Genomic DNA, 26079 nt, shown 5'->3' on the forward strand with positions numbered 1-26079 from the left:
ATACCCTGGAAATATAGGTATTATTGATATTATACTTGAAGGGAACATTTTCATCCAGTGTAACGCATGGAAATTCAATTTCCTTCTTCTGTGAGAATTTGGAATTTGTTAGACTGTGTCCATTTCCAGCACAATTTTCTAGTAGTTCAAAGTGTAATTTTACATATTAGAGAACAATTTGAGTGATTTAAATTCCACAGTGCCCAATCTATTGGTGTGAAGGTACATTTATTATAACAGGTGAAAATCACAACAAGGAGAAACTAAAAAAAACAACAACAACCCTGTTTTGAGCCTACCCTTAAGTTGATTTTGATGTCCATTTTCCTGCCACCATCCTGTTTTATATTATGATGGGCTTTGTGACTAAGGACAAACTGGACTGATATCAGATCAAATAGAAATTAGCGCTTTTTAAACAAATAAATCAATTACATTTGCAGAAATTAAAAAGAAATAGATGAGCTTAGGATGTTTAGGGTAATTTTGATAGATTTATTTTCTTTCCTTTCAGCTTCTCTAAGATTTCACTTTGTATCTAAATAAAACATCAGAATCTGGATACTGAATACCAAACAACAAGCGGCTGTAGTTTAGTCCTATGGGCTTATCATCAATTATTTCTAAATCAAAATAAGTTAAAAGTATAACCAACAATTGTTTTATTTCCATAAGTGCAAAAAATCGGCCTGGACATTTGCTGGTTCCAGTTCCAAACGGCATTAGGTAACACTTCAGCTTTTTCCCTCTTTTGAAAAAGGTGGTTTTCTTCTTACCATCTTCTATAAAACGATCATATCTAAACTCCTGTAAGGAAGAATAGTGTTAAGATTAACATTTTACATGAAACAGTTTGAGTTCAAGTCCACAAAGTTGCTAGCTCTCTCTGCCTGTCTTAAAAAGCTCCTTTTAATCAGGTGAACACCAGAAAAACTTGGCTGAGTGCAAATTAAGCATGAACTTTCAAAAAACTCAAATATTACTAGGAAATTACTTCTCCCATATCAAAGTGAAATCTGATAAGCTGTATGACTTTTTTTCTCCACTTGTATTTTTCTCCTAAGCTGAGCTTCCCAAGTACAGTGGCAATATCACTATTTTTGCTCCCTAAGGTGGGTCCTGACATATGGGCACTTGATTATACCAATGTTAGGTAGAAGGCAAGGGCTCTGGTGAGACTGCCATTGTTACCCGGGTCTGATGAATCCTAACTAGCCACAGGAGCTGCCTAACTGTGGATTCCTAATTCGAGTTTCTCTTATCCCTTCCCCACCAGCTACTGATAGATGAGAACTATGAGTTTAGGATCCGGTGCTGATGTTTGGATTAAACAAATATAAAATCGTAAGATTCAGATAAAGCACTAGAGAGGAACTAAGCCCCAAAATTAATCTTCTTTGTTTTTTGATGTTGTAGTTAATTTCTTCTATGAAAGTTCTATTAAAATCAGCTCTCTTTGAGTTTACTCTAGGGTGGCAGGTGTTTCTGATATGTTTTCATAAATAAGTTATATTCGTTTGTTACAGGAAATCATGGGACTGCTTTACCTAGAGTGTTGGGCCTGCCGTCTTAATTTTGCCTTGCTGCCAAAGGGTTATGGTTCAACTCTCACTTGAATTTCTTAGAGGGGACTGAGTGACCTTATTTTAGCCTATGGTGAATTAAGCCATTGATTAAATTAATGTCCGTGGCTTGCATGGAAACGACCAAGTATTTCCTGTAGTTGGTGCTCATTAACATTAGACCTGCTCGCACACAACTTTGATATGAACTACATGAAGACGAATGCAAAAAAGTAGGTCAGATCCAAAGCATTTCAGGTTAAGGTGAAAACCTTGCAATATGTGGATAGATTCTGAATTCATCACAAATGATTTACTTTTCTCACTCAAAGCCAGTGTTGTTAATGACAGTGAACCATTTCCTTTAAAAGTATTAGCTTTGTCCTCATTTATGTAGAATACTTATTTTGATAAGTATTTGAGCTTAGAAAAATTCTCAGTAGTTCCCATTTCCTTCCAACTTGCAAGTGGATGCAATGATAATGGCAAAATTTATCTGCATTTTTATAACTGCTCAATTCCTGATAGTGAATATTTGAGCCCTTTAAAACACGTATTTTACCATAGTTTTGGGATGTATCCAAACAGTATTTAATCAATGCTGAATGAACAAGGACACCCTTTGTTGGCATACAGGGTCACTGGAGATAGAGTTACTAAATGTAACACTCTCCTGGGGAACTTCTTCCATTCCTGGGGCTCAGGCCTGCTTGCCTGAGCTTAGTCCTGCTGCTTCCTCCTTCACGCTGACCAATCTCAGGAGACTGGCCCTCTATCTACCTAACCCAAATCAGTTTAAGTGAGCTTTGCTATGGTATGATTTATTAGGAAGCCTCTCACTGTAGCCCCACTAGTTAAGCCAGCAAACGCAAAATGAAAACTTAGCTTGGATTATGACTTTTTAGTGTCTTGATATCATAAATAAGCCAGAAATCACCATGGTTTTCTGGTTCCTCTTTGTGAAAATGAATGTGCTAAACTCCGAGAGGCCCACGGCAAACACGTGATGCAGGAGTGCTCCTTACCCATGACCTTCAGCTAGTGTTCATATTCAGTTCCCTCAAATTTCTACTCAACGAGCAACACCATCCCTCTAGTTTCCAGGATGTTCTATTCAATTTTCTCATAGTAAACATCTTAGAAATTCCTATTCGGTTGTTTATTTTATGAAACTAAAATGGAAATGGCCACTGTCTTTAGCTCTGTGACCAACACCAAGTTCAAAGGGTGCAGGAGCATAAATATATTTTTAGTTAAAATTTATTTGCAATTTGCCCTATTGCCTAGGCATGGAAAACCTAAGCAGGAACCAATGTTAAGAAGGGCCTGTGTCAGCTGCTAGGGGTACAGTTTTGTTTTAGCTGAAAAAGGAAGGGGTATAATAATCTCACCACTGAGATTGTGGGGTCACAGTGACACAGAACAAAGGTACAGGAAGCTCAAGATGTATCCATTCATTTGGAAAAACTTAAACTTGGAATTCATCAAACTGGTTGAAATTCTTTTTCTTTTTCTTTTTTTGGAGACGGAGTCTCGCTCTGTCGCCCAGGTTGGAGTGCAGTGGCGCGATCTCGGCTCACTGCAAGCTCTGCCTCCTGGGTTCACGCCATTCTCCTGCCTCAGCCTCCCAAGTAGCTGGGACTCCAGGCACTCACCACCACGCCCGGCTAATTTTTTGTATTATTAGTAGAGACGGGGTTTCATCGCGTTAACCAGGATGGTCTTGATCTCCTGACCTCGTGATCCGCCGGCCTCGGCCTCCCAAAGTGCTGGGGTTACAGGTGTGAGCCACTGTGTCTGGCCGCTGATTGAAATTCTTTACAGTGACCATAATAAGCATGTTGCTTCACAATTAAAGAGAGTCAATTAAATAGATGAGAATAGAAAAATCACAAGAGAAGGTATAAGACACGGAAGTTCCTCATTGTTCCTCTAATGATTGTTGCAGTTGACTCCCCAACATTGTTCTTCTGAATAAAATTTGTCTAGGCACTAATCTTGGTAATTACATTGTTCTGATCTCTGACTGGTTTGGTATAGAATTGTGAAACAATCTGGTGAGTGCTACAAGGGAAAAATCTATGGGGACATCTAGGAGAAGTCCCCTTTCTGTGAAGAAAATAAAACAAAAAGAAATGGTTGATTACCTTTCCTCCTCTGGACCTCATCATGTGTGACTATGATGTCTGGAACTGCTATCAGGCTAAAGACAGAGCTAACCTACAGGAGATGGCAGAGCCAAGAAATCCCAGGAGTTTGGAGCTATCACATTTTCTTATTTATCTCTGCATGTTTAAAGCCTTCAACACAATGCTATTCCCATAGTAGAGGTTCCATATATGTTTGTTGAATTAATGAATAAATACATGAGAAAAAAGTATATTTTAAAAACCATTTTCAAGCTTTTGAAGAAAACATAGATATTGAATGAGTAAATAAATATGTAGAGTATGATGAGTCGATGAATATTCAGTGTTTACAAATAGTAGGAAATTGTATAATATTGAAGCACTAGAAATCAAGTTTGGATAGAGGACACAATTTTCTGGATAGAGAAAAGATTTTGGTATTCGTGACAAAGGAAGATTGCATAACACCCTAATTTGTGTTCTCCAAATACTATGTTTAGTTCAGTTCAACAGATTTTTTTGGAGCACTTCCTGTATGTAAAGCATTGAAGTTACAAGGCATAAAACATGGTCTTGCTGAAGTAGGTGACACACAATAGGATCATGTCTTGAATCCACTCAATTCATAATTTTGGGTATGGGAATATAAATTAGACAAATATAAATTAGACAAAAGATATGACTTTCTCATAATAAAAAAAGTCAGTGTTTTGAATGCATGGCTAAGGAGCTACACTGTTGCCCCTTAGCAAGATGGCAGAGTACAGAAGTCCCTTTTTATCTTCATGACTTGGGTTCAAATTGGTAGTGTGCTGCAGACAGTTTGACCAGCTTGTCAGAGTGTGCACATCTCTTAGTGACTCTGTGTTTAGGGTCTTCACATTAGTAACATGAAATTGGCCAAAGGGGTAGTTTATACTACGAAAATTGACAAACACTACAAATCAGGCTCAGAGCCCTGGTTTACCAGCACACTGCTAGTTCCAATATGGTAGGTATGAAGTGTCAATTTGTTGGTACGGCAGAAAACTTTCCTCAATAGGAAGCACCTCACTATGAGAAATCAGCTATGTGACAGGGCTGAGTCCCTATACTGCAAGTTTGTAGGGGAAGGGGCCTTTTTATTTCTTTGTCACTCACTATGCCCATCAAAGTGATTTCTGGATAGTAATTAATTGATATATGTTTGTTTCCTTTAAGTCTACTAGTGGCACAATCTCTATTCCATTTTGCAATACAGATAAAAAATTATTGAGAGTACTTCTTTATCTGTCATGTCATTCTAAGAACAGTGGCAATAATCAAAATAATAATTGGTACCACAATTCTTTTAGTGATTTAGAATTTTTTCAAGGGCTTTCAAATTTATTAATCATTTTATTATCTCAACAACTATAAGAAGTAGATAGGGCAGAATTGCATTAGGTTAAACAAACAAGATCTTTCATCTTCAGAGCTTTTGGGGGATATTCCAAAGGCTTTGGAATTACATTGTTATTTCACCGTTGTTTCTTTACCTACATGGTTATATAATGCATTGCCATCTTAAATGTCTGACGTTTTTTCCCTATAAACCCCACAATGTCACCAGGTCTCCCTTTATCCCTCAGCACCTCTGGACCTAGGAAAGCCAACGAACAGATTTAGATTTGATCTTCTCTATGGAGCTTCTCTATAGCTCCAGTTCTGTATCTTGCATTGTGGCAGAAAAGAAATCATCACTATTTACTACTGAGCCACCTGAATGGCTAATATTACAATAAGTTAAGCAACCAATATTCAGGGAAATAATAATTCTTAATATAGAGGTTACATGTTGGTAGCTTATAGGCTCAATTAAGTTCCCAAACACCTTTTATTTATTATTGTAAGATATCGTGTTTTAAATTTCATTTTTCCAAATATTTAAAAATTCAAACCTTCACTCAAAAGTCTATTTTTTCAGGTTATTTTTTAAATGAAAAATCAAGATGACTTCACCAAACTAGGTCTAAATGCTTGCAAGAGCTGAGGGCTAGTTCAGAAGTAGCCAGTGGTCCTATTTAGATGTCTCCTAGCATCTCCTTTTGCCATAGTTCTTAACACTCCTAATAGTATTGCTATATTTATACACAAATCACTTCTTTATTTGATCTATTTAGGCCCAGTACATATGTTAATGTGCAATATCTGTCCTGATTTAAAATTATAACTGAAGCATATTTTCACTCTCAGTACATTTATCTATCCAAGCATCCCCTTATTTATTCAACTTATGTGTAGTGTACAGCTTCCTGTGTGCTAGGCACTGAGAATGCAGAGATGGGAATGACATAGTCCTTCCTCTTCTGGAGCTTACAGCATATGGGAGCAAGGACAAGTAAATAAATAATTACAAAATACTGTGTGTTATGCCCCCCCACAAAGGTAAACACAGGCCACAGTGTGAGCAATGGCAAATTCTCTGAGGAATGAGGTGGAAATCAGGCACACTGTCAACAAAGAGGTGATTAGGTGATTCCTGTGGAGTAGTTTGGTGCCTGCTGGGTGCACAAATAAGGAGGGGCATTCCAGGAATAGGGAGATGCAGATCCAACAGCTCTCAAGTATGTTGGAAGACCATGGCCTGTCTTTGAAATGCCAAATTTTAGAGTCTTTTGGAGGTTGGAAATTCTGAAACCATGCCTTGTTGGGCTGGGAGAATCTATGTTCTGCTGAGGCTCTTGTCTCTCTGTCTTGCAAGAATAACTATCCCTGTAGCTGCCTTCCTTATATTTTTGGCCTAACACCTATTGCCTGTTATCAACATCTGAGGCTTGGTCTTCTCATTCAAGGTATGTTGGATACAAAAGGCAGGTAGTAATGAATGTGTCTCTGATGAGCTCCTGAACCATGTTCTCAGCAACAAATGGCTCACGGTAGACTTTTCTAGAACAATCTCCTTTTCTTTACTGTCAATATATGGTGGCTTGGGATGGACATCTCTTTTAAGAGCATCTATAGCATCTACTTATTGCCATATGAAGTTGTTAAGAATCAAAGGAATAATTGATATGTCTGCGAGTGGTAGTCACTCAGAAAATGTTTATACAATGAATGATAAAACCTTCCCAAATTCTATAAAACTGGTTCTGAGCTATATCATTTTTTTTTTCGGTGCCAGGTATTATCAGCATTCTCCAGCTAATTTCAAGGAAACAATGGCGTGACAATAAATTAGTTAATTTTAACATTAGTCAGGCATAATTGGCTAATGTTAAATCTAGTAAATAATAGAGAGTGTTCATCAACTCAAGTTAAAGCTACGCTAATGATGCTAAATCAGTATTCACAATATTGCAATTTTGTTCTGCCACAGATTTTGTATAAGGCAAGCCCTTCTGATTACTATTTGATTTATTATGTAAAGTTTGGGCATTGCTATTGAGTATTCCAAAAGAAAAAATTATAAATTAGCATACTTTTGATTTTTAACTTTGAGTTTTAAGTTCCTAAAAGTCTAAATCAAGGTATTTTTCATCATGAGGGTAAGAAATAGGAGGAGTCCAAAGCACAGTGATATAAAGACAGTGGTAATCTGGTAAACATTTATTGTTTCTTGATAACACTAATGTTGATTTTATCATCATGATATGAATAGTAAGCTTAATGACTAGTGGAATAATCACATAATGAAAATAGTAAGTTGAAATTAAATAAATGCAGAATTGTAGATAAAAATAAAAATTAAAAATATTTTCCAGATCTTGGATATTGGCTATTCATTTGCCCTGTTTATTGAATATAATTTTGTTCTTTGATACTTATAAATGTGGAGATAAAGCCTGTTGTTTGCAGAATGTTCCTTCACTTGCTAATACTCTACAACCTATTTGTTATTGTCATTCATACAATGTCCCTCCTTTTGAAACACACAGAAACTGTATGTACACTCCCCCCACACTTAAGTCATTCACCTTTGCTGCTGAAATAAATGCAAATTTTCTAATTGTATTTGAATCTGCTCTCTTCTTGTTAATTTTCAAAATTCAACAATATCGTAATCCAGCCTGGATGCAAAACATCTATCTTAGCAACTAGATTTAGAGGTGGTCCAGCTATGAACTGCTAAAAAAGAGCAGCAAAGTTTCCCTTTGAAAAAAGGCATTTTACACACAAAAACTACCGCAGCAACATTACTTCCTGAGAAACACAGGCAGAATAGGACTGCATTCAATTTGCATGCAGGTGGTGAATCTCTGAAGTGGTATTAAGGGATGAACCAGGGTGGATTAATTTCCAGTCTTTGATATTCATTAACTCCAGCTTCAGAAAAAAACACAAGGAGATGACACAATTACCCTCAGAGCTTCACCCGTGAGCAGCAGCTTTACAATCTCAAGTTCATAATGCCATACTAATTGATCAAGAAGGGGCACATACCTTTCATAAGAGGTGGAAAAGTATATGGGCTTAACTACAGCAATGATACTATTTGACTTTGGAACAGTCAACCTCACTTTGGAAACACTTAGCAAAATAGTTATCATCATGTATTCTCTAAGCCACCTGTCAATAGCTAGCCCTCCATGGTTTTCAATAATTCTCCACCAAGCAAAATGTAATTTTGGCCAAAATGTAATAGTGGCCAAGGCGCAATGTCCACTTCATTTGAAGCAACTAGCATTTAGTCTCATCACTGTATTTCTCTTTATAGATCATGAAACCTTTCAAAGATATCCTTAGGGAACACTTCAGTAAAGAGGAAAGCTTTCTTATTAGGAGGAATAACAGAAGCCATCAAGCTGCCTCAAACCCCTTCTGGACCAAAGTGGCAAGAGGAAGAGATAGGGATGGAAGAGGAATGTGCCCACAGGATCTAAGAAGTAGCAATCATAGGCTTGATGTTTACTTACCTCTGGAGCTTCAAAGATTTCAGGGTCACCATGTAGGATTGGAGGAAAGATGGCTACCAAGTCTCCCTTTCGCACACAGTAGTCCCCGGTCTCTGAACTGAGAGTCAAATCCTCCTCAACAAAACGAATGGTGGTTGAATATGAGGACAGTCGTAAAGCTTCAAAAATGCTGCTTTCTGAAGGAAAAAAACAAACGATAGCTTATTAAGATAGGGCTGGTCCTGAAAACTGCTCTCAGTTTGCAATAAAACTCATTACTAATAGCCTTGATTGAAAAGGAAACTGTTTCTTCATCACATACATTGAGCACCAAGAGGGAGCCAAGGGTGGCTGTGCACAGGATGTGAGCAGGGGCGGTGGTCTGGCTCCAGCAAGGCTTGGGGGCATTTCACAGGTAGAAGGCAGCAGTGTTGTACCTGGGCAGAAAGTCATTAAGATTTTGTAGGAGAGGGTGATCTGCTAGAGAGGAATGTTGTGTTATGGGTATATATGTTTGAAATTAAAACCATATCCCAGTTAAAATACACAGCTGGTGAGTCATTCCACAAACCTTTAGAACTCTGATGCTTTAAAGCCAGACTTAGCCATTTAATAACCACTTAGGCAGTTAATAGTAAAGTAATTGTAGTAGTGCTTTCTGAGACAGCTTAACACTTAATTTCTTTTATGCTAGCTGTAAATAAAATGTGAGTCAACATTTGCTGGAAAATTTTCAAAAGGAAAATATTTCTAGAGGATTCAGAAGAAAACCACATTTTTCTCAGCATCCAGGGAAAATAACAGGCACCATCATATCCTGGAAGATTCCAGAAGCCTAATGTCCTTCCTTTCCCAGTGGCCTTCACCTTTTGCTCCTAGCACGACAGATTTTATGGCTAATTTCCGGCAATTTATCCTGGCAGTTTGAGGAGGAATTCCTTTGGGAATAATATGCATAATTTGCATAAATCATTCTGATAGCATGCATATCAGCGTGTAGCTCCTGTCTAGGTCTGCATCTCTCCCTTCATAATCAAAACTGACTATGTTTCCACCAGCGTGAATGGGTCCTAGAATATAAAGCTTGATTCTCTCTAATCAGCAATATGAAAAAAAAGCCCCAAATGGAGTTTTCTCCCCCTTCACATGATAACAAATGGTCGTGTTTATGACTTGCAATTTAGAAATCACACAGACACACACACACAGAGCCCCGTTTCTCAGTGTTCAGCAAAGCTCTGAAACACAGAGTACCCAATTATTAGATTATTAAAGGCAGGCCCATCCGTGAGGGCTTGCATCAGCCAAAAATAAAAATAAATGTTATTTCAGTAAAATTTAAATCTATGCACAGCCTGCATAAGGCTATCAAGTAGCTTTGGGTGCTTTCTCCCAGGAGGTTTTTCCTTAAGCATGCATTTGTCTAAAGAAATGAGGCTGCGGTCAGCTTTGTGTGGCCAGTGTGGTGATTCAATGTGACGTACAGTGAGGCAGTGCATATTCTCTTGGACTGCCTTCGTTATTATAATCAGGCAGAGTCAAATCGGTTTGTTGGTGATGAGGCCAGAAAAGAACTTTGGTTTTGGAACATGGGCTCTACTGCAGATAGCCACGAGGCACCTGACACGATGGATTTCAGCTGGCAGGACACCAAGGACCAACATTTCTGTGGTGAAAAGCAAGGCTCGGCCTCCCATGTACTGCTGCTGGCTCTGTTGGAGCAACAATAGCACAGCATCCTTTTAGCTTGTGGTGTGAAATGGTAGCTGACATATGTAGCAATGCTGTTCACTCAACAAGTCCAGTAGGGGTGTGGGAAGAAGAAACACAAAAGCAAAATAATTGTGGGATGGCTGCGGTGACAGGGCAGGCATATAACAGTCCGAATAACATGGTCAAATCTGATTGGCTGATGTGCTCTCGGGAAGCATGGCAGCTTGCGCCCACCGCAGTATCACAAATGACAATTGGGCAAGCATATCTTATGTAGAAGTTAATCACAATAATGGAGCGCAAAGTGTGGCTTAGCGGTCAGATAGTAAGTGACAAATCTGTTTTACCTTCCAGTACCAGTTATGTGTGCGAGATGAGGTTGGCTCTCGCTCTGAGCCATCATGCCGATAATCAATAGACGACAAAAGTAATGAGTTGTGTTATTATCAACAATGGAGAGTAGAGCTTACGTGGCTCTGCAGAATAACATCCAGACACAAAAGCCAGCAGCTTTTCCACCAGCCCCAGTACGAATGCAGGCAGAGCTATACGTTGAGAAGAATGACAACTGCACAATAAAAAAATTGCAGCCTCTACTTGTAGTTGTCATAGTTGAGCAGACACCAGCCAGTGCCACTGACAGACCAGCTGGGCCCTGGGAGGACTTCCATGCTGCACCAGGAGGTACAGTAAATTATCCTGCACGGTAGAGCAACATCTGTTTCTGTGCTAGTGCCGAACAAACAAGGCAATTTAAAACATACCAAGGGATAACCAAGCAACAAATGAACATGACCCTCATTTTTTCCCCCTTCTCACACATGAGGTGCTAAACTTCTTTGTGCAAGCACTCCATGAAAGAGAAGCCAGGTTTTTATTTGATAAGGTGTTGTCAGAGAGATTTTACATGTTTCCAAAGTGGAAAGAAAAAGCTTATAGTATTGTTATTCTTAGAATCTTCCCCCTTCTATCTTAATTTCTTTTATACCAAAGCTAGCACTCAGTTCTCAATTCGCTCTAGAATTTAAAAAAAAAAAAAAACTTTCCATATACTTATAAATATTCAGTCTTTAAACCTAATTTGCTATACTTAGTTCACATGCCTTCAAGCATTTGTCTTCCAATTTCCACTGAATAAATGCGTACTAATGAGAACTAGAGCAAGCTGCTGAGGCAAAGCTGGGTGACTTGGGTCTGGCCTGCCACCAGCTTGTGATAGGCGGGCAAATTGAGTTAAAATGAAAAGTCTTGTCAGCTGAAATTCAACATGGTAGCCAAACAGCAAGCTGTCAATCATCCAGCCAAAACAGGGGACTGCAGGTAATAAAAGGTCATTGTGAGTCATTAATGCACTTGGCTTTCATATGGAAGTTAATTTTAATTAAAGATGATCTCTATCTGTAAATGTTTTATAAAACTTATTGTGTATAATGGATTTTAATTTATACTAACATTTAGCAGGTAATAGGACTCTAATTATTAGAATGCATTGTCGAAAAATGACCATCAAGAATGCAAATATTTTGAGATAAAATTTACACCAGGCACTGCAAGGTGCCAACAACTGCAACTGTGATTAAGATAAGGCTGCCTGTGAGTTGTTAAGAACTGAGCTTTACTGACCAGTATATGCTAGGAAATTGGATTCCAAAATTCCCTCTATGATCTCACAATTCAGAGCATGCACTACATTCTTCACCTGGCTAGGGAAGACTTCTTTCTCTTTTCAGGATACAAAATTATTTTGATTAAGTATCCCTTCTAAGTGAAATGCCAGGGAATGTCTTGAGCTAAAATCTTTTACAACACAATTGTGAAGAAAAATAACAAAAAATTATGGTTAAAAAAGGCATGCACATATTCTCTTTTGCTCTCAGTTCTCAATTCTGGCTGTAATAAAGGATGGATGATTCTCATTTGCAGATTTACAGCACTAAAGCAGCTTATGACAATCAATAATGCATGTTACAACACAAAAACAAATAAGCATATCTGGGTTTCTGCCTCACACTTAGGCCCTGTCTGTATATGTGGAATGAATGTACTGTGACATGGCCAGGCTGTTAATTTGGGTCATCTTAATGATTGGTGCAGGCTGGCATGCCATTTGATTAGCCATGGTGATCAGAGGATAGCAGCAATGGATAGAGTGAAATGAACAGCCAGAACCTGCTGCAGTCACTGGGGCTGAACAGTGGGTGATCTTAAAGAGAAGGTGGTTATAAAAGGGGGAGAGGGGTTGGGTATGGAGGTGGTGTGCTCTGGAAGGTGTGATGGAATGGAGTGAAGCTCATGATGTGTGCATGTGTATGTGCATTTCTACATAAGTGTCTTCAAGACAGTTGAGAAGGTAAATAAGAAATTGTGATAATCATATAATTTGAGGCAAAATAATCTTTGGCTCAACAATTGTATATCTTAAGTAAAGTTAAAAATAAATCTGAATTGGTACAAATGCCTATCTTCACTCTGCATCTCAGACACAGTCTTTGGTTCACTGCTAAAATACAGACATGTAAATTCGGCATTCATATATTCCATAAATGTTTGTTAAGGCCCTACTCTGCTTGGAGCACTGGGCCACTGCTGCTGGTGTGAAAAAGGAACACAGCACATGGACTTGGCCTTCATGGACAATGCAATCTAGGAAGTTCAAAGTTGGAAAATACATATAAACAGGAATGCTCCCAAGATCCTACTGAAGATATTGCACAGTTGTTTTTATTTATTTAATTGACAAATAAAAATTGGATATATTTATGGTGTACAACTTGATGTTTGGAAATACGCACACATTCTGGAATGGTTAAGTCCAATAATTAACATATGCAATTACCTCACATACTGATCAGTTATTTGTGGTGAGAAAACTTAAAATCTACTCCTGTGGCAATTTGATACTACACATTTTCTAATTGGATAACTCCAATGATAGCATTCAGAAAGCCCATTTTAGTAGAAAGCCATTTTTCATACTGAGGTGAAATTTTCCTCCTTTTAATTTCCACCCTTTATAAAACACACCGGCCAAAAAAGTCTAATCATTCTTCCACATAACAACCCTTTCAAAGTATGTAAAGACAACTATCATGCCATTTTCTAATTGTGTATCAGAGATGATATGGTGTTTAGCCTTTGCCATGCTGGATGAATTCAATTAGTCAATGTGCTTCTTAAGACTTGGCACAACTAGGTGTGTACTATTTTAGTTGGAAAAGTACAGAATTATTAATTTATGTCCCTAGACACCATGCTTCTATTACTATTTCCTGGGAGCAGGTGAGCAACAGATTTTTGAAATAATATCACTATTGTTTTAAATTTTCTGATATGCCAGAGATTATCAGCAACCCTGGATGGCCATTAGAATCACCTGGGATTGCTTAAAAAAATAAATGCCCCATTCCAGTCTAATGGAATCAGAACCACTGCATTAACTAAAACCTTTCAGTTAGAGGCTTTGAATCTTGGCTGCACATTAGAATCACCTAGGGAGCTTTTTTTAAAGCCATCAGTCTGCACCCCAGACCAATGCAATCAGAATCTCTAAGGGTGGAGCAAGATATGCAAAGTGTTTAAAGCCTCCCAGGTGGTTCCAATGAGCAATCAAAGCTAAGAACCATTGCTTCAAACCCTTTTCTGCTGAGTCACATGTTTCTCATCCTATTCTTACAAAGTTGATATTTAGATCTAAATACAATAATTTGCATTTTAATTAAAGTTGCTTTTCAATCCTTTCAGATTCTGTTTCCAGCATTCCTTATATTATCTAACCACCTTAGCTTTGTGCTGAGTTGAAAATCCGATGAACATCGAAATCAGTATTTTTCACTTTTTAACTGCTGTTTCCTTATATTAGATATAAAATTTTCACTATTTACATCCCTGAGTTTCTGATGTACTTCTTTGTGGAAGATGCTTCACCCACTTCCTCCAGTTAGAAGTTCCTAAATAAAGTTATGTCTTCTGTAAATCCTCATTAGAAGAGAGGATGTTGCAAAACTTCACTACTGTCTGAATTATGTAATCTTTTAAGCTTTTGAATACACAATTATTTTATAATATTTGAACGAGCTTTTTCAAAATAACACCCATAATCTTTACAAACATATCACACTAATGTAAAACGTTCGTAAGGGAAACTGTGTGGGGGGTATATAGGAATGCTCTCTATTATCTTTGTAACTTTTCTATAAATCTAAAACTATTCTAAAATAAAAAGTTCATTTTTGTTAAAAAAAAACACCCAGAAGATTCTAATGTGAACCTCTAGTTCTATCCTTACCCTTAAACCCAACTGCATTTGAGAATCAGTAATATATATCTTATAAAAAATACTGGTCAAGGTCTCCAGTCCATTTCTAGAGCATTTTTGTCTGAGGCGACAGTCATTATGGGTAGGCATTAAAGTTAGATCTGGCATCAACTTCTGGTTCTGCCACTATCTAGCTGTATGACTTGCATTAGTTTAGCAACATTTCTGAACCTCATTATTCAATAATTGAATAAAAATAATACTTGACAATTAAATAACCTAATATACATAAAACACTTAACACAGTGGCAGGCAAAATTCAAATAATAATTATTAATATTATCATTCATAATATCTTATCCTGAAGCTAAAAATTCAGCCAACTGTATGATCCTCTGGCCCATGTTGCCTGATCTTGTCCACATGCACATCATGCCTGGCTTTGTAGAACTGAGATACAAAGAATTCCTCTCCGCTCTCAGCTGGGATAATGAAAAAAGATCTCAAGGGCTCTGGTATCAGACAGGCCTGAGGGGAAAAGCATGGGCGTGGTCAGAAAACCTGAGTTAAAGACCTGCCTTTCTTCTTAATCACCTCCATGATCTTAGACGGGGTATTTAGCACCCTGAGAATTTTCTCATCTGTGAAAGTGACAAAATAATAGCTGTCACTGTCCTCCAGAGTATCCTGGTGCTGATGACATGAAACAATGTCTATAAGATTGCTTTGAAATATTGAAATCGTTAATATATTTAACATGGATTGCATCTAATTATCATTATTATTTGTTATTAAGGGACCTTAATTTTTTCCTTTCTGTATTCTCCTCCCACACCAACTACTCACAATCGGCTTCAAAATCTTTCATCAAATTTCGATGTGGACTCACTGCAAGCTCATACTTCTAGAGTTATAATTTTTAATATTCTCTTTTTAAAAAAGTATTACAGATTTTGCCCAGTTCCAGTTTTAAGGCATCTCCCTTTACTTTAACATCCCTCACCTGGACCATGTTTGCAACTTTTCTCAATTTGAGGATACGTCACTCAACAACATTAGGTGTCTACAATTCACCTGAGCCATGTGGCAGTTCTGATTTACCTTGACTTTCCAGAGTATGTTTGCTCTTTTCACTGGTGAGTCATCGAAAGAGCGCTCCTGTGAGGTAAGGTAGACTTGAGCATGATGTTCATAAATAATTGCAAATGAAGAAAACAATATAAACTACATAGGGACATTGCAGAGGTTAAATGTCATTTTGGTGATAACAACAGATAACATTTATTGAGCCTATACCGAGTACCATTATACTAAGTTATTTATCCATTATTCAAATAAACCATTAAGAAGTGGTATTCATCAAGCTTATTTGCAATTGATTTATCAAAATTCCAATTTTGAGAGCTCTTACTGCTTGCGTTATCTTTTTTCTTATCTTTCTCTTTCTGAATTATCTTTTATACTTTTCTTTTTCCTATATCTAAACCCGCAGTTCTAAATCCTACCTCCACCCCAGATTTTTTTCTGAGATAACTGAAAAATTCTTACTTTTCTCTCAGAGTTTCTCAAACTTCCATTCTATCAGCAATTTTTTTCCTATTGAGATTTAAGCCCCAAGTAACAGTTACTGAAACCTTATATCTACTTATTTTAAATTTTCAGTTAAATGTAATTATAGAGATCTTAACTAATTATTAATAGATAAAATGTTTTACTGAGGTCATAAGCAGAATCTTAACAAGATACATAAATATATAAAATATAGAGTTGTGTTTTCTTTGCCTAAAATAAGAGTAGAATAGTTTTAAAGAGAGATTCTCAAAAGCATTGAAAAAAGGACAAATCTATCATAACCTCTTACAGCAGATGATTGCTTTAAATTACTTAAACAGACTTTGGCAGTCTAACGTTTCTTCTCACCCTGCTTTATAATCAAAGTGTGCTGACATGCAAAATTTCTGTAAAAAGAAGAACCTCTTTTCTCTTTACTGTAATAGTGCCCAAATCCTCCTTCCTGGTAAAAAGTACAGCAATCATTTTATCATTGTAATCTTTTTTCCTCTTATAATGATAAAAGTTTAAACTTTTTTTTAAGACATTGAATTTAAAATACATAGAACTCTTTCCTTAAGAAGACAAGAAGGATAAGCACATACACACATACCACGTGGCACATGGTAAATATTTAACTGTGTAAGTCTTGCCTTTGTACATATACTTCATGCTCTCTCGATATAGAGAAATACAACTGAGCTATGACTATGTGCAGAGGTTATTTGTTGTGTAACTAATTCACATATAAGTTCGCTCTGATCTGCATAAAACCTTCTATCTTTTGAAAGAAAAAAATACACACTATTTTCTAGATCACAAACAGCCCCATCATTTTAAATTCTCGTAATGAACAACACTGGCCTCTGCTGGTAACCAAGGTCGTGATGAACCATCCAGGCTGCTGAAGGTACTGCCTTTATCCAGGTGGATCTAAACTTGCTTGGGATTTTTATTGTTTTTATTCATTTGTCAATGATAGGAGACTTGTCAATTTATGACGGATCCAACAGTGAAAATCTCTAGCTCTAGCTATGGGCTTAAATGGATTCAAATTATAGCTCTAGAATCTGCCATTTTTTCTGGTCTAATAAATTTAAATGTTTCTGCTTTAATACTGAAATTTAAAAATGATTTTTTAATAGCAAAAAGTTGAAAGTAAAAAGAGTGGATGAATTACAACTACATTTTTTAAGAGTAATAACTATACAGAATACAAACACATATTCCTTTTAGTGTATTTGCCTTACTTCCCAGTATGCGTCATCTTATTCATAAAATGCAATGGAAACTGCTTGAATATATGGGAAATGCAACCTAGATCTTCATAGAAATTATCAATATGCCAGAAAATACTGTGTATCCAAGTGGAGCAACTACCCAAAATTTTACACAAATTTTCTGAATTTGTTCCCCAATAATTCTGCAAAGAAAAATAAAAGAATATTTGTATTTTAGTAATGTTGAGATTTTTTTAAAAGAAAATATAAAATTTATTTGATAACCTATGCTAAAGACACGAACTACAAACTTCCAAATTGACTGCTAGTATAAGGCATGCTTTCTGGCATTGTCTCAATGGGCCTTAGCCTGAGAAGTGAGAACAATCTCTAGAACACTTGGGGCATTTTCCTCAATGGCCACTGAGGGTGAACATTGACCAAACCTGGGAGGACTTTTGCTCCTGAAAGGTCCCATTAAAGAACCTGGTTCATATTTAAAAGATAAAAAATTGAGACCAACATAGGCTAAAATGCTCGCCTACATTGTCAAAGGAATAAAGAAACAGAAATATGTGAACATTTGTTCCTGCGTTTGTCTAAAGAAACTTGGAATATTGTACCCTAAAGGATACCGCAGGATGAAATGTCAATACAGAGAGAATAGAGAATAGCTCATTGGTATGGAATTTAACTTTGGCAGTAGAAGTTCAATCAGGGAATGGTAGTGAACAGCCTTCTCAAAGTAGTAAAGGGGAACGAAATCTTTAATTTGCAGTGTGCTAATTAAACGAAATCTGCTGCGATTAAAAGCTCCAGTCATTGAGGTACAGACCTATGTAGAAATAGAAAAAAACCTTAGTCACTACCAACCTCAAACATACTTGAAATAGTGACCATGTATATCTCACGAGTCGGTGAGTATTTTATAAAATATCAATGTTTCACAGGAATAGTTTGTAGTTGTTGCTTTTCCTTTTCTTTTTCTCCCTTTCTCTCTTACTTCCTTCCCTCTGTCCCTCCTCCCTTTCTTCTTTTCTATTTTTTCCTTCTTTTCTTTTTTTGTGGGTTTAAATCACGAACTTCCAATGGAAAACTTTTTTCTGTGTTTTTGAGAATCACACACTCCATAAAACGTCTAACCTGTGTTTGAAAATATAGACATCATTTTAGGGAAGAAATACAATTTGCACACAGGGTGCCTTTTTTGCAATACTTTCCTTTTCAATCCCTAAATACTTCTTGACAAGATGGTGCAGCAGTGTTGGAAAGCATTAGCACATCAACAGATGCTCAGAATCAAATGATTTAATAGGCATAAACTTTTTTTCAAATAATTGTAAAGCTTTGGTTTAGCCTTTTGCATACCTTGCACAGTTAATTACCTAGGCCTTAATGTTTACATGCAATGAGAGTATCTACGGCTATAAACTACATAATTTATAATTGATGTAAATGGGTGTTATTATGTCAATTAGGCAGCTGTGTCCTCTACCTCTTGGTAAACAGCTATGAGTGATAAACCGAGTTTGCAGAGAGGTACCTTCTTTTCTTCATAACAGATAAAAATAAATTACCTAGGCAGATTAGGCTGTCCAATTGTTCTCTGGTGAGGTGGATGGGAAATCCAGACCCTTTCTTTTGACCTGTTGACTGCAGCAAACGGTCAATTTCGTCACGCACTGCTGCCATAGCTTCTGGGTGCCGCAGAAGATAATACATTGCCCAGAACATAGTTGGAATAGTGTTTGCCACAGAGGCCCAGAGAAAGCCTAAATGATGTGCTGGGAGAAAATAAGTGAAAAGGAAGATTAATAGCGTTTATTACACTGATTAGATTTGCAGTGTGCTAATTAAAAGATGTTAGGACACAGACCCAGCCAAGGATCAGTGCATGCTAATGAGAACCAATAGGCTTCTGAAGTCTAATTTTCTGCTTAATGAGAATAGTTTAAAATGTAATGTGTATGGGGGGGCGGTGTGGTGGGGGATGAGATAAGAGGAGTAAATGCAGCTTAGTTATACTCTTTCTCATTATCACCATTAAGTATCTTGTTTTACCACCTCAGCAAAAAAAAAAAAAAAAAATCAATTATAGAGGGTTATATCAGAGTAAAACATTTTATCATTAGCCAATTAGAAAGAGCATAAAAAATTTTCAAGGTCGCCATTTTGTCTTTTTATTTCAAAGATCTATTGTAAATGATTTTGTTTTAGGCAAGTGCTCATTCAGAAGTTCTTACCTCCTATTTCAAGGTCCTCGTGCACATAATATTTCTCCAGGACATCTTGCCTGCTTTGAAAAACTTCTGACCATCCTTGCATCTTGGCTAACTTTTCTGATGAGAAGCATTTTATAATTTTCTCTCTAATAGACTTGACATTTCCTAGAAGCTCAATGGGTATGTTGGATACTAAATATGCAAACTTGTCATCAAATTTTAAAAAATCATCTCTTAGCTCACTAATAAATTTGTTGTTGTCACAAACAATAACTTTTCCATATATAGTTGTAAATGTGATCTCAAATATTATTGAGCTGCAGAATGGATACAGTTGTGCCATGTCCCAACTTGTGGTTTTTAACAGCTGGGGTTCAAACACTTGTTTTAGATTCTGCATCATGCTTTCCAAGAGTATGTCCAAAGATTTGCCTTGCAAAAATTGATAGCAGAGGTGAAGCTCATCATTCATGTCATGATTTTTTTGCAACTGACTGATGCTAAATGCTTTCTCTAATAATTTATTAGAAAATACTCGAAAGCTTAATTGTTTATGATTTTTTATCACTAGCTGGTACTGGAAGGGGTCCAGGATAAATGTTATGTACTTTCCTAGAAAAAAAAAAGAGAGAGAAAATATGAGTTTGTTTGTTAATAAAACAGAAATAAACACCACAAATTAACAAATATGTTAATCAAAATTAGAAAGACCCTAATAACTAAGGCAAAAAGTTTAATACAAATCCATTTCATTCGAAGGTACACTACATGTTTCCTTTGAAAGATGGTGGAAAACACTCTAGAAACGTGAAGTTAAATATCCTGAAGTTCTTACTAACCTTTGCAAAGATGGTTTACTCTTCCAATTTTTATTTTAACTAAAGTACCTGAACACTTTAAATATCCTTTAAATATTCTCATAATCCCCTGACTTAAATACTTCTCATATATTTCCCTCAATAAAGCAGAAAACAAATTGGCAACATGCCATTCCATTTCTGAGTATTTATACTTCATAAAGAGCTTTTTCATGCTTAGGTGTCATCTGAGTTTTGTTCAAATACAACAATTTTAACTCAAATAAATGACCATACTGTATGGAGCAGGTACTCACAAATAAATGTCTAATTCAACACTAGCAAAAATCCACTAATGCCAGCATTTTCACTTTTATGGATGCGGGAGATTTAATAACATGTTCAAGGTCACATATTGACTTGTGACTGACACAGGATTCCAAACTAGAACACATCCATTCATCCATTCCTTCAGGAAGTCATTCACCATTCACCACATTTATTAAGATCTGGAAACTTGGTTGGATCCCTTTCTTTTTGAGATACAATTATGTATAGAAATCATTGCATCCCTATGGATTGTGATATGGCAGGGGTGAAACACAGCATAAGGAAAGCAGAAAGTAGAGTCTGCTTCAGTCAGCCTGGAGTTATCACCAAGGTCTCTTTGAGGTGATGACATTTATCTCTTCTACATATCAGTGTTGCCCAAACTTATCAATTTAAAAACTTGGGATGCTTGCGAAAAATACAGATTCCTGCAAGATTTTGATTCAGAAGGCTTGGAGGGGGTCCTACCAGTGTCCTTTTTGATAAGGTCCTCAAGTGATTCTTATAAGGATGCACCTTGAAGGACACAGTCTACTATAGTCTGTCTCTCAAAATTGGCAGAGACCTTGGAGAATTGCTTGTTTACCATCTGCATTTATCAGTTGATAAAGCTGAAGAAAGTCAAGAGATGTTAAGGGTCAAGATCATGCTGCCATTTTCAGAGGCAGACCCTTGACGAGAAGTTACTCACCATGCACTATTCTTTGTCTTCTCACTAGAGTGCTGTTTTAAGATTCCTTCTAATTAGAAATATTAAGCAGATAGTAATCAATAATGACATTTAATGTCTTTCCTCTACAGAACAGGCATAAACTTTAGATGATCCTAAAAACGTTAACATCTACTTATTTATTGTCTTCATGTCATTATTCCTGTTTGTGTCTGTGTGTCTGTGTGTGTGTGTGTTGCTTTGTTAGCGGAACAACTTCTCACTTGTTATTTATGGTAACTCAAACGGCATCATAGAAATTTAATTCAATTTGGTGCAAGATATTTCAAATAAAGTTTTGAAATAATTTTCAACCTAATCCTAGAAACAGATAAATATGTTTTTGTTTCACAATTTTGAAACACAAGTTTTTAATATACATGAATATACATGTGCTATGATTTATTTTCTAAAAATGACTCAGATGACTTAAATTTTATTCACTCATTTTCCCCTTGATTAATTCAATAATGTGAGTGGATCTAGGATGCCAGTAAAGCTAGAAGTGGCTATTCATTCTGGTCAGATCCCAAAGCTGTCTTCTACAAGGTAAACTAAATTTGTGTGTGTGTATGTGCTCTGGGGAGAGCAAAAAGGATTCAACCCAATTTAGGCATATTTTATGACACCTGCTTTACCATCACAGCTTAATTAAATAAAATTGCCAGCATCTGCCTGTCAAATAATTGAAAAAAATCAATTTTCTTATTTTGCAAAAGATATAATTTTAGGCAAAGTTGTGTATTTTCACAGGTGGTGATTCATACTTTTCTCCTTTCACTAAATAAAAGGATTTTGCTAAATATCTTTGGGGTTATTTAAAATTATTCCCTAATATTACCAGAGTATATAAAAGATTCAGTTAGCAAAACACACAATATTTAGAGAATATTTTGAATTTTTTCCTACAATTTTCTATATTCATCTAAATCTAAATGGAAACAGAAAATATATTCAGACATGACAGCATGAGCTACCTGTTATTGGGCCTACTGAAGTAGAGGCTGTATACATGTTACAATTTTTGTTTTGTCTACAATCATTACAAATACACACATTCATTTTCTCTCTCTCTCTCTCTCTCTCTTTCTCTCTCTCTCTCTCCCTCTGTCTCTCTCTATTTCCTCCTCTCTCCTATCCCCATCCTCTTGGGAATAAGGGTATGGGAAAAAACAATGAGGTTAATTTCAAATAAAAGGAATAAAAGTTGAATGTGGACAAAATGGTTCAAGTTAGCAACCAATTACTAATAAATTGTTTTTAAAAATATAAGCAGTTGTTTGTACATCAGTTCTTTATAAAAATCAGTACTGTTAACTTCATTTGTTTGTAGATCTAATCTCACTCCTTTCAAGGCTCTTTTCACTCTAGGATCTGTATTTTCTCTTTCTCATTCTTATTTCAGTGTCCTTCAATATCAAGGCATTGTGTTTTACCTACTATCTTTTTTATTGAGATGTGAATTGCTTCAGAAGAAGACGTTTTGATTTTCCGGATTTTACTTTTCATGTGGGTTTGGAAGTACTAATAACCCTGGAGATGTTAGCTGGCTTTCCAACTTTTAATCTTCAGTATAAACAATTTAAGCTAAGTTTTCCAAAATTAATATTAATTTAAACCATCTGTCCACCATCTGCTAATGTGAGATGCAAAACCAGAGTTTCTTTGTGATCTTTAATCAGACAGTTAGGAAAACTCATATACATTCACAAAATGAATTTAAATTTCTTAACAAAGGAAATCTTCTGAAAAGGTATTCTGAAGGCCGTGTATTCTTGCAGCAACATTAACTTTTGCTCCAGGGTGATTTTATGTAAATGAATGGCCAGTGTCAGCAGGCATGTTACCTAGTTTACAAAGATCACAAGGTAAAAACAATACCCTTTGCCATGTTTTCCAAAGAGAAGAGAATGCTGTCAGCAGTTGATATGAAATATTGATTTAAAGAATTTCAAAGTCTGCATTTGTCTAAAATATAAATGTCAAAGTGGGGCTGATATCTGCAAGAAAAATACAATATAAATCATTCTTAGATGCAGTAAATTTGAAGTCAGGTCAAAATTTTTGATATCTTCCTTGCCAATCATTTCATTCTCTTCCCTTTTTAGGAGCTAACTGGCCTTACAATATTAACTGTAGCATTCCTGTATAAGCTGCATAAGAGACTTTACCACCTCAGTAGCCTTTCCACTTCCGTTAAAATTAATTCTTTAGGAAGGTAAAGCTACGTAATTCAAAGTATGTTGGTAAATGTATTTTAAAAATTCAGTCATTCACCCTAATGTCAAACAAAAAGTTTTGACATCTGGGTCATTATAAATTGAATTTTGGTGTTTTCATTTTATATATTTGGTGCTATACAAAGATATATATATATATATATATATATATATATATATATGTATATATATCCATGAGAATTGGCTGCTTGGCATAGAAATGTCCTGTAAAAAATATATAACCAAGGCCAGAGGATCATTTGAGGCCAGGAGTTCAAGACCAACCTGGGCAACATAGGGAGACCCCACCTCTGCAAAAAACCTTAAAAAAAATTAGCCAGGTGTGGTGGCACACACCTGTGGTCCCAGCTACTCAGGAAGCCAAGGTGGGATGATCACTTGAACTCAGGAATTTAAGGTTGCAGTGAATTATGATTATGCTACTGCACTCCAGCCTGGGTGACAAAAGGAGAACCTATCTCTAAAAAAAGAAGAGACAAATTTGAATTTTAACAATTTTCATAATTAGAAGCTTTTCATCTCTGTGTTTAGCTTGTTTTACAATAGAAGTTTTTAATCTCAAGCTGAAAATATCGGTTGGAAGAGTGAAATATGAGTCAACTTTGTACTTTATGAGGATGGCCACATGTACATACATATCCCCCCGCTTATTAGGAAGATTTCACTAGCTGCTGACAATGATGTACAGTGGTGCTTTGCTAGGGTGACATCTAGGGAAAACGATTCCGCTGCACCACCACACAAAACCAATTAGAGAACTATTTTCTGTGACAGGTCAAGAATTTACATGGTTTCTCATGAAAAGATGTACTTTTTAATTTCTTTATTAAGATGACATCCGTGTCCCTTGAGACTTTTGGGGATGACAATCATTTGCTCATCATGCAAGAACATATACTCAGTGAAATCACATTATGAGACAAGAGCGGAAGACTTTGTTCTTCATTTCACATTTTCTAAATGAGCTACTTTGCAAACTGATCACTAGAACCATATACATTAACAGGATTTCTTGACAGGAATTTATTCAAATTCTAGTAAGAAGCAAAAGGGAGGTATCGTGCACATTTAACTGTGGTTGTCTACTGTTGAGTTCAAACATAACCATGGTCAAATTATTCAGATGTTAGAAATTCAGCAAGCTTCTTGGTACCTAAGATTAAGAAATCAAGCATCAGCAGAAATTGGCTATTTTTTTGAAAAGTGAATAAAGTGATTCAAATCTGCCACAACTTTCTGCATAATCATCTTAGGTTATTTTTGTACATTGGTATTAAAAAAAGAAAAACTGAACATTTCAATCACTTGTTCTATCTATTCATTAGAAACACCAGTGTTAATTATTTAAAGTAAGAATGACTCTTTTTAAGTGAACAATATAGTTTTGGTACCATAAAGCCCAAGGCTCACTTAGAGGAGAAGCACCAGCTCAGGCTTTTATCTGTACAGTATTCTAGTGTTTCATCAGCTCTAAGAAATTAGGGGCTTCCCCATCCAATATTCGTTGAGAATCAGTTCTGAGCTCTAGACTAAATGTTGACAATAGAGAAGCTAACAGAACAATGAAGGGAGACAGATAAGTCAGTTGGTAATAACTTCACAATGTATTAAATGCTCCTACAGAAGTGATACTGGGAGTAACTCGACCCTGGAGAAGAGGCACCAAATATAGGAGGAGTCAGCAAAGGCTCTTGAGAGGAAGCAATGTGTGACTCTGGCCTCAAAAGTTGAGTCCATGTCTGTCATGTAAACAATAACATTCTGGCAGAAAGAACAGCAAGATAAAGAAAACCCAGAGTCCCCACCAGGTAAGGCATGTGAGGAGGAAATTTCAAACAACATGGTGCATTCATGGTGTGTGAAGCACAAGGCGAGCAGCAGCAAGAGACTGAGCTGGAAAGGCTGGTGGAGACCTGATCTTGGGGAGCCTCATGAGGACTACTGTATATAATATAATTCCTCTAAGATGCATGATTTTTTTCCATTTCAATTTTTCTGAAATCAGAATGCATACAATTTTTTTTTTTTTTTTTTAAGATGGAGTCTCGTTCTGTCAACAGGCTGGAGTGCAGTGGTACGATCTCGGCTCACTGCAACCTCCGCCTCCCAGGTTCAAGCGATTCTCTGGCCTCAGCCTCCCAAGTAGCTGGGACTACAGGCACATGCCACCATGCCCAGCTAATTTTTGTATTTTTTTTTTTTTTTAGTAGACATGAGGTTTCACCATGCTGGCCAGGATGGTCTCGAACTCCTACCTCGTGATCCACCCGCCTCAGACTGGCCAGCTTCCAGGCAAAGGAGTAAGTTGTGATGAAACTGATACTGTCTGTCCATGGGAGAACTCAATCATGCTGATAATTTCCTCCAGTTGGATCATTTCTCCCAAATACTGCATTAAAATACATTATTTGCATAATAATGCATAAAATGCATTATTTGCACAATAAAGCATTGAAATTAAGTCACTGTAGTTTCCAAACGTTGCCTCTGACCCTCAG

General features: G+C 36.5%; 1 protein-coding gene across 5 annotated transcripts in view; it reads right to left on the reverse strand.

Moving 5' to 3' along the window:
• Positions 1-211: 211 nt before the first annotated feature.
• Positions 212-26079, reverse strand: part of CYP7B1 (cytochrome P450 family 7 subfamily B member 1) — a 200773-nt gene continuing 174905 nt past the window's right edge. For 3 of the 5 annotated variants that reach the window (XM_001159731.6, XM_063817149.1, XM_054656791.2), the window contains 4 exons: positions 19527-20117; positions 18861-19067; positions 8566-8741; positions 212-807 (listed from right to left, as the gene is read on the reverse strand). In XM_001159731.6, coding sequence (XP_001159731.1) covers positions 520-807; positions 8566-8741; positions 18861-19067; positions 19527-20117 — 1262 coding nt within the window. In that variant the 3' untranslated portion in view covers positions 212-519. Of the gene's footprint in view, positions 808-7245; positions 7976-8565; positions 8742-18860; positions 19068-19526; positions 20118-26079 lie in introns of those variants that run through there. The other 2 variants (XM_054656790.2, XM_063817150.1) reach the window with 1 other exon arrangement.

Source organism: Pan troglodytes, chromosome 7 (genome assembly GCF_028858775.2).
Source record: "Pan troglodytes isolate AG18354 chromosome 7, NHGRI_mPanTro3-v2.0_pri, whole genome shotgun sequence".
In the NCBI taxonomy this organism is placed as follows: Eukaryota; Metazoa; Chordata; class Mammalia; order Primates; family Hominidae; genus Pan; species Pan troglodytes.